Source organism: Amblyomma maculatum, chromosome 1 (assembly GCF_055883805.1).
Source record: "Amblyomma maculatum isolate TAMU_Amacu chromosome 1, ASM5588380v1, whole genome shotgun sequence".
Taxonomy (NCBI): Eukaryota; Metazoa; Arthropoda; class Arachnida; order Ixodida; family Ixodidae; genus Amblyomma; species Amblyomma maculatum.
In genome coordinates, this window is record NC_139344.1 from 322,409,608 (window position 1) to 322,428,069 (window position 18,462).

An 18,462-nucleotide genomic window follows, 5' to 3' on the forward strand; every position below is an offset into this window, starting at 1 on the left:
TGGAGAGGCGTGCGGTGTCGGAGCGCTGCAGAATGCTTTCTTGCTACGGTAAACGGGATCAAGACTTGATACCTTTGTTTTATACTGATAACGCATGTAGTGAAGGGGGTATGTGCTGACTTTTTATGGGAGGTGCGACTGAATAAACGAAAAGCCGCCCTGAAATTCAGCCATTGAGAAGCGGCCGAATGCCGGTGCGCCGATGGAGAGAGATGTAGGTGGCGCAAATTGACTTTTTTTTTTTTGTTGTTGAAACGCGAGGAGAGGTGAAAGTACCTCGAGCGAAGGTTTTCCTCGTTTTCCTGCCGTGTCCGCAATGGCGGTACTCAGCAAGTTGTTGGAAACGAGTCTGCCGTTCCGCTGCTATGAAATCGCACATCCATGGGAACCTTCGTGCACAGCGAGCTGGGTGGCAATGTTCTTCGACACCTTCTCCAACTCCGTCAAGCTCTACAGTGTCCTTTATCTGGTCAGTGGGCATTGTTTCTTACGTGGCCGGTCGTTTGCTTGCAGCTAAAGTATCTTAAAACAACCCGTCTGAACAGCCAATGAAGATGTGTGTGTCGGTGTGGCTATTAAGAATTGTTCACGACTTCTTTCTGTACATATACTGCATGCTCTGTTTAATCGGCTGATTTTAACGCCACGCGTTTTCCTCCCTGGGTGCGTCGTCGCGGGAGTTCGGATCAGCTGACCGCGCATACGCATTACGTGCCCGAGCAGGCCGTGCGAAAGTTAGCTGCGTGCACACTCACACGTGGACACGCGTAAGCTTTTTCAGGCAGCGCGTATTCTATCGGCTCATCGATTGACTTGCTAGCAGTAAGAGCTGAGCGACAAGTTTTCAGAGGCCGATTTGCTAGGTTACGTTATTAGGGGCTGGTAGAGGCGGCGAGTTTTCATTGCAGTCTGCGTGTTTTGGCGCCTCTGCGGCCTCGGGGTTTGAATTAAGCCGTTGCACGCCCGAACGGATGTCGGTACTCTGTGGCGTTGGAGGCAGTGGCTGCAGTTCTGGGGCAACGCAGGGTGGCGGCAGGTGCGCTGCACTGCAAGGTTGCTGATAACGGCCTTTTTGTTCGGGACTGCGTGACTGCGCTTAGCCTTCGACGGCTTATTCAATATTGCCGACTTTTTCGAATGCGCGCGATGCGTATCACGTCCTAGATTAGCGACATCATGAATTAACGGTTTATGGGTATCCGGCGGCGTGTAATAATTCCAGTAACACTTCTGTAGATTGCTTGGATTGATAATGTGCTACTCGTCATAACTGTTGCATCTGCAGTTCTTTTGATCGATGATGCCTAACATTACATTGATTACATAGCGACATCTTCTTCACCGAAGGAACAACTAGCCTTGGTACAACAGGCAGCCGACCTGTTGGACGCTTAATTTGAGTCCTGAATAAAGTGCATTACTACTACTACTACTAGCCGACAGGTTAGCTATTTGGCTTTGACCGCACTAATTTAAGGGGCTTTTTTTCGTTGGCTGCTATTTGGGTTTCATAAACATCTCAAGTTCAGATTGATTCAAGGCGGAATCGGATTGAAGTAGACATGAATTCGGAGCCGCACTATCAAGAGGGTAGCTGTAATGTTTTTGACATGCCGTCTGTGGTTCTAAAGTATGTTAGATTTCACAGATCAGTTCCGTTTGCTTAATATTTCCCTTGGTAGCACCAAAATTGCTTTTTTTTTTTTTTTTCGGTGGGAGGGGGGGGGGGGTTGCACATGAGAGGTAATCGTAAATAATAGCTGTTTCCATCTTTAGAAGTTAAAGCGAGGAAGGTGAAAAGAAACAATACTAAATGTGGGCAGTTGTCATGTCCCTCGTGAACATGTGCAGCATAGTTGAAGCCATGACTGATGATCCATGGCCTAGACCCGAGGACATGCTAGCCATGAAGACGTGAGGTTCCTTTTCTCCTCTGATTAATGAACCTGTACCTGTAATAACTAGCCAGGTTTCTTCTGGTTAGTAACTGGCATCCAGAGCTGGGTAGGCCATGTGGCAGCTAGAAAGTCTATGCAGGTGGCACAGCTTATTAGCCGGAGAACCTCTGGGAAGGCGTTTCTGGAAACTGTGCTGAGCAGCATCCGGTCAGCATCATTCCTCAGCTACAATGTGATGCTTTTCATGTTCTTCATCTGCACCTTGAGGTAAGTGACAGGAGCAGTGGCAGTGGTGCACACTGCCCTCTTCCCTCAGGTGGGGCTTTGGTCGCCTCTATCTGCAGAACTCTACCTTTGTGGCTGGGCTTGCCTCCGGCCTTCTCGCCATTTTCGTCGAGCATCCTAGCAGGTGATAGTCTCTCCTATCCTGTTGGATCCATGATGTCTTCGATTGTAACTGACAATGCGTTAGCTGCTTACGTTGACTGCACTCTTCGTTTGTGTTTAAACGTATGCGTGTTTGTGTTTGTGCCCACACATGCACATGCAAGCAGGAGGTATCTGCCACTTTTTCAATTCTTAAATAGTAATTAGTAGTGCAGTGAGCTGGGCTAGTTGGTTGATGTTCTTTGTACGAATAGGACAACTGCACTAAAGAAATGCACTGACAACAGAAAATGAAAAACAGGATGCACACACTCGCAACTGAATTTACTAAATGAGAGATGACATATACACTGAGCTCAAGGCTATCAATTTGCCTCCGTCATAGCCTTGTGTCCAGAAACTGCACCTCATAATCACCAAGCATAATCGAAGGATCGTTAATACACACACGTCGTTCTTAACATATGCCTCGTACACCTCTTGTGTACGATGGTTTTTATGCCTGTACAAATCTGTGCCTTACTTTAGAAGCGGAAGGCACTTCTTTCTTCGAAATTGCAAATTTTATCAATTTGCAACAATTTTGCAATTTACCTGCTGTACCTGGAATTGCACCTTTGCCTCAGAGAAGTGTGCTGTGTTTTGCACTCTTCATTATAAAGGAAACAGTTTTGCATATACCCACCTTTGCCTTGTGTGGATTGATGGTTGTAAGAAATTCCAAGGGTAGGCCATGTTTCAGCACAGCTCCTCCTTAATAGACATCACATTGACAAGAGGTTGTCACTTGATGACTAGTGCAAAGAGTCCTCATCGTCTCAGTGCTCCACTGGCATTTCTTCCAAATGTAGTCTCAGCAGACTTTTGAAAAATATTTTTAGGAAATGGCAATACGTTTCATTCAGACAAGTCTTGCCTAAAGTATTCTTGAAATAAATAAGCTTAGAGAGTGCCTAATGCCCCTTGCTGCAACTTGAGATGGAGAAAATTTTCGCTTAGATGTGGCATAATCAATATGCTGGTAGAAAAAGAATCATTCAACTGGGATTCACTGCTGCTAATGCAAAAACAATTTTTACTTGCTCTACTGGCACTGCTCATATGGACTTTATGTCATGATTTTTTTTCTTCTTATTTTTCAACTCGTTTCTTGTCCTTGCCACAGTTAATTTGAACACGTTCAACCCCACGTGCCAGTGCTCGCCACAAATAAATTCTTGAGCCAGCTTCATATCCACAGCATTGAACTCGTGTGGCATGTTGACCAGTCTGTATGGTATATTTTAGTTCTGGGATACAAGTACGAACACATCACTCATATCCACAACATTGAACACATTTGGAGTCCTTGCAGGATATTTTAGTTTTGGGGTACACGTCCAAACATCACTCCAAAACTGCAACGCCCACACAGATTGGAACAAATTTTGGGCAGCCAGAGCAGCAGCAACCACAACCCTCTGTACTAATGCAATGGATGAATGACATATGGAAGGAATACCAATAAAGCAGGCAATGAAGAATGCCCCTCTTGGAAGTCCCAACTGCCATCTCACCAGACTGCACCAATGCAGGCATTGCCTATCTCGCATCCTGCAGGAGCCTCCGCAGGGGGCACCTGTTAAAGCAGGTGTTTGTGTGTTTTGTGCGACACCACAGACCCCGAGCACCCACGCTTAGCCGTGCCTGGGGAAATGGGGATCCCGGTGATTGAGCCGATGCCGAGTGTTTGGACCTTTAAGGCCCCTTGGCAGAGGCAACACACCACTTTGGCCCACGCTTCCTATAGACGGCACCTCCGGCCTGACCCGACCGGGGGAAACCGGCAGTCGCCCTTTCCTATCCTCCCCTACATCTTTCGCTTTCCTATCTTCTGTCTTACAACTGTCCTGTCTCCTCTTCCTTTCCTGCTTTTCCCATTTTTCCTGGCGGCTAGGGTTAACCCTGTGTGGCTAACTACCCTGTGTTACGCTATATTTGGTTATAGTCTGTGTGTACGGCTGACGTGGGCAGGACTGCCTTGCACGATCGTGTCCCGTCCCCTCGTTGGGCTCGGTGGTGGGTGGCTGCCACCCTGGCCGAACAACAAACTTACCTTTATGGCTTCCAAGTCCTCTAAACCTGATCGCCCCGACACACGGAGGCGGACCGAAGTTACAGCAGAATTCCTTGGAAAACCAAAGAAAAGCTATGCTAAGTTCTATGTCATTCACTCTGAACTTGAAGAAAAACTAACCCGAACATTGTCCCCATTCTTAGTATCAAAATGTTTAACAAATGCCTTAGGCCCAAAGTATAAAGTGTCTTAAACAGCAAATGGAGACCTGCTTCTAGAGCTATGCCATGAAGATCAACTAGGGAAACTAACCAACATCCAATCTCTTGGGGATGTCCCGGTGACCGTGACCCCATATAGATCCCTAAACACCGTTCGAAGAGTAATATCTGATTCTGACTTCCTTCACATAACTGAAGAAGAAATGCTAGATGGTTTCACTGACCAAAATGTCGTGAATGTTCATAGAATCAAAATTCGAAAGGACGACAGAGAAATCTGAACAAAGCATCTGATCTTGAACTTCAATTTCAGCTTACTGCCAGAGACAATTGAAGTAGGATACCTTAAAGTCGAGGTTCTTCCATACATACTGAATCCTTGAAGGTGCTTCAACTGCCAGAAATGTGGTCATGGATCACAAATTTGTTGTGGACAAAAAACTTGTGCTAAATGTGCTTCTAGAGAACACCTTGCAGAAGAATGTGATGCTCCAGTGCCACACTGCACCAACTGTGAAGGAAAACATTCATCATATTCACTATCTTGTCCAGCCTGGAAGAAAGAAAAAGAAATTATCACGATAAAGACAAAGGAAAACATATCGTTCACTGAGGCAAGAAAACGGCTAGAAAAAAACAATCCATTCATCTTCACCGCAAAGACACACTATGCGGACATGGCGCGCAGGGGCAGAGCGCCAGACCGCAACCTGGTACCTACCAAGGCGTCTTTGGACCCTATGGAAGGGCCATCCATGTCGCCCCAGACAGATGCAGGCAAGGCTCCTCTGCCAGCTCTGAAAGAGGGTCTGCCAACCTCTGAGTCGGGAACCCACATGGTTTCCCAATCCAGAGGGAGGCCCCTAGCTAGTTCGTCCGTGGCATCGCCGCGGGCCTCCAGTGAGGCGATGGACGTCACCCCCAACATGGTTGTGTTGCAGGGGAGGCGGAACTCGTTGGAAAAAAAAGGGAAAACCGAGGGTAGCTCCACCCGAACCTAAGTAACTTTTATTCCTCAACACACCACAATATGGCCTACATAGTACAATGGAATTGTAGTGGTTTACTCCGAAATTATACAGACATCACAGATATACTTACATTAATGGCACCTACAGCTTTGTGCCTCCAAGAGACAAACCTTGGCCCAAAGAACACAAATATCCTTAAGAAATATAAGACCTTCCGAAGAGACCGAGAACAGGCAAACAGACTCTCAGGAGGCGTTGCAATCATAGCACAAAGCGACGTCCCTGCCACAGGCGTACCACTGAAAACTAAGTTTGAAGCAGTGACAGTTAACATAATCAGCCACAAAACAATAACAATATGTTCTGTATACTTACCGCCACACCTAACCTTTACAGTAAATGACCTAGAAGGACTCATTCAATAGCTATCGAAGTCATTTGTGGCAGTTGGGGATTTTAATGGGTACTCTTCCTTTTGGGGGAGTGAACGAACCGACATGAGAGGGCAAATTATAGATTTTATTTTGTCTAACAACATATGTCTATTGAACACTGGAAAGCCGACATATTGCTGCCCCAGCTCAGGCAACATGAGCTGCCTTGATTTAGCTATTTCATCATCATCCATTTTTAATGATTTTAACTGGGATGTTTTAGATGACCCTAGAGGGAGTGACCATTTACCCCTAATTTTAAAACTATCATCCTCTATACCCATCATCCCATCAAGGTCACGGCGTTGGAAGCTTCACCTCACTGATTGGTCAGTTTTTAAATCAAATTCTACATTAGAAAAGCAGTACTCTGAAGAATTAACTACAGATGAAATAAATTAAAGGTTCTCCATATGCATAATATCAGCAGAGTTATTAGCAATCCCGCAAACATACGAATACGCAAGGAGAAAGCAACAAAATATGGTGGACGGAGGAATGCAAAGCAAAAGAAAAAGAGAACAAAGCTTGGGGCATCCTCTGTCGATACCCAGCTACAGAGAACTTGATAACCTTTAAAAAGGCAAGAGCCAGAGCGCGATACGTCCGGCGAAATGCCGAGAAAACCTCTTGGCATAATTATGTATCATCCATGAATAGCTCAATCCCTGCAAAGAAAATGTGGGAACAGGTTCGAAAGTTCACCGGCGATTATACCCTATTTACTCTTCCAATGTTGACGTCACCTGGAACACAACACTCGAAGAACAGGCGAACATTTCGAGCTCTTAAAACTATATAGACACATTTCAGAAACACAAGGCAATAACAGAAACAAAAACTTCCCTTTCGTACAGGCACAAATGAAGAATATAACAGGCCAATCACATTACAAGAACTGAATACAGTTTTATCCCGCGGTAAAAAAACAGCACCAGGCCGACAGCATACATTATGCTATGCTTGCGCACCTCTATGATGCTGCCATAGAGGCCCTGCTGAAATTTTTTAATAAAATTTTGGACACTGGAATAATACCTGAGGCGTGGAAAAAAGCAGTAATAGTACTGTTTTTAAAAACCGGAAAGCCCCCTACAAAACCTGCCACTTACCAATAGCCAGACCAATAGCCCTGACCAGCTGTATCGCAAAATCTTTTGAAAGTATAATAAACATACAACTCACTTATTGTTCTGCAGTTCCGGAAAGTACTAAATATACATCAGTGCGGGTTTAAAAAGTCATCTTCTGCAACTGATCACCTGGTCCGCCTTGAAAACACGGTCAAGGAAGCGTTCATCCGCAAACAGCATTGTATCGGGGGTCTTCTTCGACCTGGAGAAGGCCTACGATACAACGTGAAGGTTTGGCATCCTGCGTGACCTAGCCGAGCTAGGTATCCGTGGCAGAACTCTAAGCTGCTTCAGTGACTTCCTAACCAACCGTACATTCAAAGTCCGCTTAGGCTCAACTCTTTCAACTAACTTTGTGCAGGAAAACGGCGTTTCCCAGGGCTGTGTCTTAAGCACCACACTCTTCATAATTAAGATAAATTCCTTAGCAAAAGTGATCCGAAGGTCCATAATGTATTCTCTTTATGTAGACAATGTCCAAATAGCATACACGTCCTCCAACTTGTCAGTCTGCGAGAGACAAATACAAATCACTATAAACAATAAACAAAATGTCCACGTGGGCAGACAACAACGGATTTAAGTTCTCTCCACAAAAAAACGGTAGCTGTTTTATTCTCGCTCAGACGAGGATTGCAAAGCAACTCTACACTTCACCTGAACCAGAATCCATTGCCCGTTAAACAAGAACATAAATTTTTAGGTGTCACCTTTGACAAAAAACCAGCCTTTCTTCCACACATAAACAACTTAAAAACGAAGCATCCCAAGCCCTCAATGTGATGAAAGTACTCTCAAGAAAACGCTGGGGATCCGATAGGGCATGTCTTTTACATATTTACCGTTCTCTAATACGCTTAAGTTAGACTATGACTCAATAGTATACGGCTCGGCCAGGCCATCCTACTTAAAACGGCTAGATTCAGTTCACAATCTTGGTTTACGTTTATCATCCGGTGCTTGTAGAACTTCTCCAATAGCTAGCCTCTATGTGGAAACTAATGAACCTGCTTCAAAAGATCGAAGAACTGCACTAACTTGTACATACGTCCTCAAAATCCGTTCTATGCCTAAACATCTCTGTTACTCTATTGTCACGAAATGCCCTTCCCAAATACTCTTCAACAAGCCTCAAGCAATTGATAAGCCTTTGTTCTTGCGCTCGAAGAAAAATACCGAGAGCTAGACGTATTGAATGAAACTGAATGTATTGCACCAAGACACGAACCACTCCCTCCGTGGTACACTCTCCCTGCAGTTGTTGACCTCACGCTAATACAGTTTCAAAAAAATGCACACTCCACATGAACACATATTGCAGGAATTCCTGGCACTAAAAGAAGAATATGCAAATTACATTGCATTTTACACAGATTTCATTTCATTTCACTTTCATTTTATTTTATTACCTTAAGAACCCCTCGCGGGGTATTACATAAGGGGTGGGATGAGCAGAAAAGGTACAAGACAATGCAATATGTGATCATGTACAAAAAAGGTTGGTTAGATTACTAGCAAACGATAAAGGGCAGGTGATGTCGACAATATGCTGGGGAAGGCTGTTCCAATCTTTAGCTGCACGTGGGAAGAAGGAGGCTGAAAAAATAACAGTTCGGGCACGTGGGCGAAAAACTTGAAGCGTATGGTTCAAAAACAAGTAACTGTGTTGGAAGTGCAGTAGTATAAGATGAAACAGAAGCAATAACAAGACTACCTCCTTATGCATCAGTTTTTACTGCAGAGTGCTATGCTGTTTGTACTGCTGTAAAAAAAAATTAGAAACAAAAACATTAAAAATAGCATCATTTACATTGGCTCCTTAAGTGTCCTCACTGCATTAAACTCTAAAAATTCAGTTGAACCACTTATTAGCAGCATAATACACACGATAGTAGAGATAGCGTCCCAAAAACATAATATTGACATAATATAACATTCTGCTGGGTCCGCAGTTGTGTTGGGATTAAGGGTAATGAGAGGGCAAACGCATGAGCTGCACAAGCAAGATCCAGAGAAATAAAACGTAAGAACATACCACACAGGGATTGTATAAAGTTGGTGCGCAGGAAACTAACAGCTAGATGGCAAGCTGATTGGGAAAATGAAGAAAAGGACAAGCTACTTTCTGTAGAGCCCTTTTTAGGGGAATGGAAATCGTATCGACATCAAGAACATTTTATTGAGGTTATTTTATGCCGTCTACGCATAGGACACACACACATCACTCATAATTTTCTCTTCACAAATAAAGACAAACCAGTGTGTGAATTGTGCAGAGATGAGCTCACAGTCAATCACATTTTAATCTCATGCATGCAACTTGAGAATCTCAGGAAAAATATTTTACCATATTTTATAATGAACACATTCCATTTCATCCTGCATTGCTTTTAGGGGAACAAGCATTCGTTGATTTCTCTCTAGTTTGTACATTTCTTAAGAAAGCCAATGTTTTAAATCGAATAAAGAACCATAACTCTTAAGCACTTCACATGACAGATCATCTAACCTAAAACCTCATATAACTAATATCCTGCAGGAGCAGACATTTAGCATTCTCATAGCACAAAGAATTGGGGAGCTTTCTGTGTATATACACACACTATGAAGCGCTAGTTGACTCACAGTGTGCCAAAGTATGCTATGAAATCAACAGATCACTACACCATAAACACAAGTGATGCCTCTTCCGTGCTTTACTTGGGCCACAGCCCACTGACCGAATGTTTGATTATGCTAGGAAAATAACTGACACAAGCTGTTACCAGCTAGTATGCCTCATACCCATCTTCCACACGAGCACCTAACCCTGCAATAGTGGACACACTGGACTAGAGCATGCCTGCCACTCACCAAACTGAAAATCAGCACTGCAGGACAACTATGTCACATACACTGTCCTGCGAAATCTTGCCAATAGCAGCAACATGATCCTACTGGAAGAAATCTACTCGTGCTGTAAAGCAGGTACACGTGAAGACTAAAGTAAATGGAGCATGCTATTCCCTTTTAGCATTTTGCAAGTGTTCACTAGTTGAAACTGGTATCTGTAATATGTGCAGGCTGATAGCAGACTGTAGTGCACTTTCTCGTAAGTGTATAAGCCCTGCCGGAGTGGTGCAGTGGTCAGGGCGCTCGACTACTGTGCCCAAGGATGTGGGATCGAATCCTGGCCTCGGCGGCCACTTTTCGATGGAGGCGAAAAGCTATAGGCGCCCATGTGCTGTGCGATGTCAGTGCACGTTAAAGAACCTAAGGTGTTCAAAATTTCCAGAGTCCTCCACTAGGGCGTCTCTGATAGCCTGAGTCGCTTTGGGACGTTAAACCCCAAAACCAAGCCAAGTAATAAGTGCATAAGATTTCTTAATATCTGATCGAGAAGGATGGTATTGCAATTTAACAGAATACTTTGCTTCGTTTACTTATGTGCACACCAATACCCTCGCCTCAGAGTGGAAAACATAAACAATAGCATTTCTTCCCAAGCCGGGTAAAATGGTAACTGTACAAAATATGTGATGAGTGTCCTTAAAAGGAACTTGCATTCAAGCAAAACCATGGAACGTATGGTCCTAGATAGGTTGGAAAGACGCCTGAACGACTTAGAACTCTTCCCGGGCCCACTCAAGATCTATTGCCATTTCTCAAACACATATTCCGAACATACTCTTGTCACTATCGGCATGAAATCATTCGACAGTACTACACATGGTCCCCTCATTCAAATTATAAATTCAACCAGCTGTGGCTCTTACCTTTACAACTATACTGAAGCTTTTTAAGTAGCCATACAGCACAACTTCACCTGCCAGACAAACCCTTGGCCCCAGTTATTTTTGCAAGAGGCACAGTATAGGATTCCATAGTGTTGCTAGCCAACCCATTCAATATAGGGCTGGCACCCCTGTCCAAGCAACCCATTTAACATAGGGCTGGCACTCCTGTCCAAGCAGTTGGCCACTCGCGACCTCCGGCCTACTCTAGACATATGTAGGGAGTTTTAACAAACAGTAGACACGATGGAAACCTACTTTTTCCACAATAGGACTATTACCAGCACGCGATAAATCTGAACTATTTCTGACATGGTTCAAATACCTACAAGAACAGAACAAATCAGTACACATGCATATGGCAAGGAAAGATATTCCTGACTACCCTCACATTGGGTACTAGGCATTCACTTGCACAAAATATCTGACAGGTGGAATGTATAACTGAATGTATCCATCACCATTCATATGTACCAAATCCTAGCCCTTGTGATCAGGTGAGTTGTGAGAAGATGGGGATTGCTGTGTGAGAGCCAGTCATGACAGCTAATCCATTCTAGGATAAAGCAACGTGCCTGCATAAACATGGAGGAGGAAGGGCTGCTTTATCCTGAACATCATACCAACTTGTCCATCTGTCTGCACTATTGCTGGCTCTAAGAAAAATTCCCTATACGCCTAAATATATTCAATCAATGGCAAGAACCTCAACTTGAAGTTGCACTGCACACATTGTATAAAGCTGCTCTCCACCTGCTGTCTCTTTGGCAAAGGCCTTTGTCATTTATGGAGCTCGTTCAAATACACAGAGATGTGATTCGCAAATAGCTCACCTGTCTAGCTGAAGACAGGGCAGATAGGTATTGCAGCAAGTTACAATCTCCTCCTGTCATTTTCTGAAGAACAGCGCGACTTCGACAAGGACGGAAGGAAGACAACACGGACAGGCGCTGTCCGTGTTGTCTTCCTTCCGTCCTTGTCGAAGTCGCGCTGTTCTTCAGAAAATGGCATACCAACTCGTCCAAGCATCAGTTCTAACTCCTCCTGTCCTTCACAAGGTACCTCCTCCCAAATCCAGATCTTCGCATAACCCCCATCGCATTAAATGGAATGCCGCATCAGACATGAGGGCTGACTTAGGGCACAAGCTACTCATCATCAATCACCCTCCAGTAGTCCCATTTACATTGATGCTTTGAGCCTGTTCTCCCCTCACCTCCCCCCGTCAACTTCCACTGTAGCAGGAGACTGTTGAAACTTGCCTCCAAGCCATGCAAATACACCATGTACCGGCAATTCAATCAGGCAATCTTTCATCTAACCTTTGCAAAGAACTTATGGATGAACTGACTGAGCTTGTCCCCACTCCAGTTTGGATAGGTTGACTCGTGGTCATGCTGGGATTGCATGATGAGCCGAGAGATCAGTTCGCCCGCAAAAATTTACACCTGGAGGCCCTTCAACATCAGAAGCAAATAAAACACTAGGACGACCTATGAGAAAATAAAGATTATTTGATCACCCCAGCCAGATCTGTCCACCTCATAAATTCGTTTCCTATACAAAATACCTGTACCATCACCGGGTCACAGCTACATGTCCAAACTGCCTAGATCACTATTCCAATCTCCCCCACTGTCTCTTTGGCCATTAGCTACCACATTACCCCCTATCCACCCCCTAGTTCATAGAGTGCTTGGCGTGCCCCAGATAAACTGTCCAAATAAGCTGGCCCTTATGTGGCAAGCCTGTTACCAACGTAGCAGGTGACATAAAAGCTGCATAAGAAGGTGTACTCTATTCCTGTTTTTTGGGACTTCCACTGTGTTGCTTAGGAAGGGCATAATGCTAAGCAGCGACTTGATGTTCTGACAAAGTTGTGATGTGTTTGTAGCAGATTACACAGTTGCTGTGACAAAGCTCATTGGAGCTCAGAACATTACAAAGGAGCCTAATTTTCACGTGATAGTGATCTTGGTTGTCTCGGTTTGTTCAGCAGTTATTGTTGTGAATCAGCAGTCTGAATAGTGCCATGGAAATGCTGTTTTTAGCTAGATATTTCAGGTATAATGTCATTTAACCAATAACAATGAAATAACACACCTTTCTTTTTTTACCTTTTAAAGAATATTATTGTAGCAAGCATAGGGGGCGAACCAGACAGAGTTGTGCATATGTATCCATTTACCTTAGTTTGGCTGAAATCGCAAGAAGTAGGTAGCTCTAACTGGAAGATCAGGTTCTCTTGTGAAGCTTCCATTCTCAAGCTTTATTTGTGAACGCCTGCAAAAAATATGTGTAGCTATGCTTGAATCATAAGTTCTTGATGTACACTGACAGTTTTAACACGATAGTGTTAAAGGCCTCGTTCACCAGAAAAATCATGCGCACAGCACTGGCAAGTGGTAGCTGGCAGCTAACATCGCTGCACTGACTGGAAAGTAGGGTTGTCTGACATTATGCTTGATAGGACCTGCGAACTTGGGCCTCTCCATTCATATGGCAGGGCAATATCAGAAGGAGCCTGCCAGGACCCTTGCATTCGTGTTACCCCTAGGCCACACAGGCGCATTCATGCGGCTTGGTTAAAGCGGGGCATTATATGTGGAGGGATGGTAGCCTGTGCTATTGCGTTAAACACTTAAAGGCGGAGCCTAAGTGTCCCCTATAATATTTTTATTTGCATCTCAGCTGCACAACTGGAATGAAGGTGGGCAGCGTTGATTTCTGCCATGCAGTTCGTAAATGGAATGCATTTGTCCTTTACTCGATTTGTTGTGAGCTCAGCCTGTTCATCAATTATAGAATGCTTCTTGCAACAACGCACTTTTCATATCCCGTTTTGTCTGCCGCATACAGTGACGAATAGCTTTGAACAGATACAAAATAGGGCTATTTTTTGTGAAAGCCTCAGAACTACACAAACTGAATTCTAGAGATGTAAAAGAAATTGTTTATAAGCTGTTTTCTTTAAATGTATTATGTTGTTTTTTGAGCTCGTGTTGGCCTTTGTCCGTTCTGCATCACTATTGTAATTGTGCAAGCCATGTTCTGCTTTTTGGCTATACTTTCAGACGTCGGGTGCTATCGGTGTACATGCTCAATCAGGTGAGATGGAGGCAGTAGGGGCTTCTGTCAATGCCAGAGCGGTGAATGGTGGCCTCTTTATCACCCCACCAGTGCTCGGAGATCATGTTCAACGTCCTGCGTAGCCGGGAGATTGTACGCGAAGTTCCTCATGGAGAGGTGCATCTTCCAGTTTTTATACTACACGGCTGTGTCGAAGATTACAGTATTGGTGGTTCATTATTTCCAAAGAACACAAAAGGAATTCATATAGAGGGAAACCATTCTTGCAAATTGTGTTTCTTGGCAAGCTTTAGCTTTGTGTCTCCAGCCTTTTGCAGTCTTGTTTTCAAAGATAAAACAGTGCTTGTCGACAGCCTGCATATAGTGTTGAAACTAAAACTACCGGGTGTGTTCTTGGTACCTGAAGTACTTTAATTGTTATGTCCTGTGGCACTTGCTGCTGTTTTGTTCTTTGTCTTTTCCTCCGCTATCTCCCCAGTTTCGTTTTGCGTTATAATGCAACACAGCAGTGTGCTTTGAAAGTGTTGCTGTGCTGTTTCTGCTTCTTTTTCTTCCTCTCCTATCTCTGGGCAGTCATTATAGCTGACAGTTTTCAGCTGAATATTTAATTTTGTGTACGTTGAGTGTAAGTAATACATAAGTTAGTGTGCATACTGCTCTTTCTGCTTTCTGTGGACATTGACAAGGTGTTAATTCTGGCATGCTCTTTGCACCCATTAAGTATTTCACACAGGGCCTTTCTATAATGCATTTTCTGTGGAGCGAGATACAGTTTTCACGTCTAATTTTAACCTGAACAATTGTAACTTTTTCGTGCAGTATCCATATAACTGCTGACCAGGCATACAGTGATGAATTTGAATAGCCGCTCACCATACTTTGCAGCTGCTGTTAGATCAATCAGTCTTGACCATGTGTGCCATGAACAGTGCCATTGAGCTTATTTATTCCTTATATGTATTTTACAGTTTGTAACTTGGTTTTCAGGTGCTCATGTTTGCCATAAGCTTGGCAGGTTTCCTCTATTGCATTCGGTAAGCATTTAACACAAGTAAATGCATGGTTTATATAGAGGTCCTGGCTGCATTTCACACGGGAAATTGTCAGAGCTCTGTCAGGTATTGGGATCACATGTGCATTTCTATATAGTCTTGCCTCGTTGATATGGACACTTTGGTTCCCGAGTAAAGCTGTCCATAAAGCGACTTACCTATAATAATGAATCGGGAAGAGAAACGAAAGACCTTTATTCGGAAAAAAGAATTAAAATTGGCAGTGGCTTAGCTTAGCTATGCCAGGATAAACGTAGCGAGAGGTATAGGTTTCACTCAGTCTAATCACGTGATCGGTTATATGGCGGGCCTTCACGTCGTCCTCCTTCGCCGCATCGTCTTGCAGTGAGGCCAGGGCACGCCGTTCTACGTCCCGAAGTCGTCTCTTGGCCAGGCGCTCCTCTCTCTGCTCCGGCGTCTCCGCCTCTCATTTGGCCTTATACCGCTCATTTTTCCTGCTCTCAGCGGCCAGGCCACAACCTCAGGGTCGGACGAGTTGAGATTCTCCAGCGCCGCTCGGCAGTCGCCAGAATCTCCTTCTCGATGGCAAGCGGCTATATCCCGCGGCTGTTTTGCCCTTCATTTATTTAGCAACGCAGCTTCCTCTTGCATGCGCAGAAGTAGAGCTGTGAACGGGCTCTGACTGGCCCGAAAGCCCGTACCCGGCCCGGCCCGCGGGCCAGGCTCAGGCCGCTTGGCAGCCCTCTTCTTTGGGCTCGGGCCCGGGCCAAGGTATCTTTGTCTCAGGCCGGGCCGGACACTCCGATCTCGAACACATGCAACTTTTGCGAAAGCACGCGAATGCGGCCATAGTGTGATGTTACATGTTACCGCGTCCTCCCCGCACGAGAGCTTCTGAGTTCTTTCCCGGCGTAGACCCACCTTTCGTCCTCGTCGAGAACATATTTTTGGTAGCCGTCAGTGACCGACCAAAGGAGCGTTGCAAGTGCCTGAATTCAATGCATAAATTTTTGCTTTTGCGTAACAAGTCAATTCTATGTATGTGAAATTTGTCATTTCAAACGTGAGAACTTAACATTTCAAGACCTTGAATAAAATTATTGCTTTGAACTTATTTCCTTCTGTAGCATAGCTTAAACTGCAAAAATGACATGACGAGCCGGGCCTTAAATTTGAGCGTCTGGCCGGGTCGGGATCAGGCCCTTTCAAAGTTGGGCTGGGCCGGGCTCGGGCCTGTAGCATCGGGCCTGGGCCGAGTTCGAGCTCAAAAATTCATCCTGTGCTCACCTCTAAGCAGAAGTGCACCTGTTGAAGGTACGCGAAACGGCTTAACTGTGTCCAGTGTAGCTCTGGCTACAAAACACTTTGTAATTAATCCCTACTTCTGTACTAAGCACTGTCGAATTGTGGTTGACGCAGCGACGCCAGCATTGAGCAATTTATCGGACTCCTGGGTATCAATGCTACTGTCTATGTGACGAAGCTGAGACCTAATTGAGCCCCCAGACCCTTACTGCTTGGATTGACTAAGATGGCATTTGACGCTTGCATTCACATGTTTCCCGCATTGCGCCTGCATTCAGCTCCGTTTTTTGTGTTCAGTCCTCGCCGTGCCAAAAGCCAGACTGGCATTGAGTTCTATTCTTTTTAATTATTTTTGCCATGTGCTGTTTCTGTAAAATTACACTGTAAGCAAGGAAATCAAGCTGGCTGTAGTGCAGAGGAGCAGCTCCTCCCTGCCGACGTTTGCATGGGTTCCTATGCAACAAATACTACAAGCTGAATTACAATTTGTAACGATGGTTAGCTGACTGCGAAGGATTTAGGCCTGGTCAAGGGTGCATTGCTAAGTCAAAGCGAAGCCGACCTGCAGACTTTTACAGGTTTCAGGGGGGAGGCGGGGAGGGTGCATAATGTGGCATTTCAGCAGCACAGCAGTGACGAAAAGCAAGCTCCAGAGGGAAGTGCATTCAAGACGGTATGTGCGGTCCTGGTTGCGTACTCGTTGCCTTTCTGTTGTCGCTCTAATTTGTGGGTGTGTGTTTGAACTCTGACCAAAGAGTATTAATGGCTTCCTGAACACAGATGACTTAATTGTGCTGTTGGATTGAAGAAAAATGACTTCAGTTCCTGGCACAGTTTTTGTGCACTTGTAATTTTCCCTGCCAATTCTTTTTTGATCTTTTACCGATCTCTCGGCTCACGTTCAGCAGAATTTATGGCAACCACATGTGGCAGCGTTCACTTACTGCAGCCTCTCATTATGGCGTTCCGGCTCCATCCAGTTTCCCGGTTTCCTCCTTTCCGGACCTTTCTCCCTTAGCAGATCCTCAGATTGCTATGTACTCCTCTCCGCCATTGTGCATTTTTCTAGTGCGAAAAAGCCGACAATCCCGCTTTGGTTCTTTCGAACCATGCACGGCTAGTTTAGGCATACGTCCGTATCGAGTGTTGCGCAGGTTTGCGAGTGGAGCACCCTCCTATAAATTGTGTTCGTACGGTTGTAATTTCTTCAAGTCTCTCCATATTAACAAGATGAATATATGGGCCCCTATTAACTGCGCATTCTTACCCTGTACATTGTTCAGACGCTGAATTTCCACAATATCGAGGCATAAATACATAAAAAGGTTGGTCCCCAGAAAAACTGTCCATAATTCGTGTTGTCCATATTAACAGGGCAAACTACAGCATGACTGTAGTTGGATACAACTTGAGAACAAAGCCGAAGATGCTCTTGAAAGGTACCCTTCGACCTATGGCCTCAAACAATTTTCATGACACTGAGGTTATTCAGATGAAGCCATGGTGAACCCCTTTTCATCTGCCACAGCTTGTGTTGATCCACAACGCCATGTGAATCAGTTGACATTATCGGATGTGGGAATTTTAAGCAGCGAAGGCCAAGCTATATCAGACTATAGTGTCTACATATGCTTTAATTTTGAAACTTTTTTGGGGCATGGCAGCTTGATTAGGGATCATGTATTTGTGATTTTCTGGCGCAGGAGCAATGACAAGCTGAAGGATCCTGTGTGCAAGGCGCTGAGGTTTGTACAAATTACATCTGTAACTTGGCCCGTTATTGTAGACATTACACATGGTTGCTCTCACTCTGCATATGTGCCGTTACAAGCTGTAAATGAAACTTGGCTATTTACTGGTACCATTCCTTGCAGTTGCTACTTTGTTACTAATTGGAGAACATACACCAAACATAGCTATGCATGTGACTGGTCTGGTGATTTTGTCAAATGATCAGTGTCGAACTGTACTTCCACACTTGTAGAAATGTAGTGCACTAAAAATGAGTGCATAATTCATGGTGCAGGCGCCTGATGGGTGCTGAAGAGTTCTCCGCAATGCAAGCGATGGATGCAGGAGAGCTGTGCTGGCATCCACGGAGCTGCTGGCGGCATGCTGTCGAGGTCAGCTTGTATAAAGCTTTTGAAAAATTTAAGCAAGCAGACTTTGTGGGCATCGGAG

At 44.7% G+C, this 18,462-nt stretch overlaps 1 protein-coding gene across 6 annotated transcripts in view; it reads left to right on the forward strand.

The window, feature by feature from the left end:
• Window positions 1-50: 50 nt before the first annotated feature.
• LOC146207275 (transmembrane protein 135-like) overlaps window positions 51-18,462 on the forward strand; it is a 38,493-nt gene continuing 20,081 nt past the window's right edge. Inside the window, exons 1-8 of one of the 6 annotated variants that reach the window (XM_084580685.1) lie at window positions 51-469; window positions 2,038-2,165; window positions 2,215-2,307; window positions 13,948-13,981; window positions 14,054-14,119; window positions 14,951-14,997; window positions 17,985-18,026; window positions 18,308-18,404. In XM_084580685.1, coding sequence (XP_084436811.1) covers window positions 317-469; window positions 2,038-2,165; window positions 2,215-2,307; window positions 13,948-13,981; window positions 14,054-14,119; window positions 14,951-14,997; window positions 17,985-18,026; window positions 18,308-18,404 — 660 coding nt within the window. In that variant the 5' untranslated portion in view covers window positions 51-316. The other 5 variants (XM_084580865.1, XM_084580923.1, XM_084580806.1 and 2 more) reach the window with 5 other exon arrangements.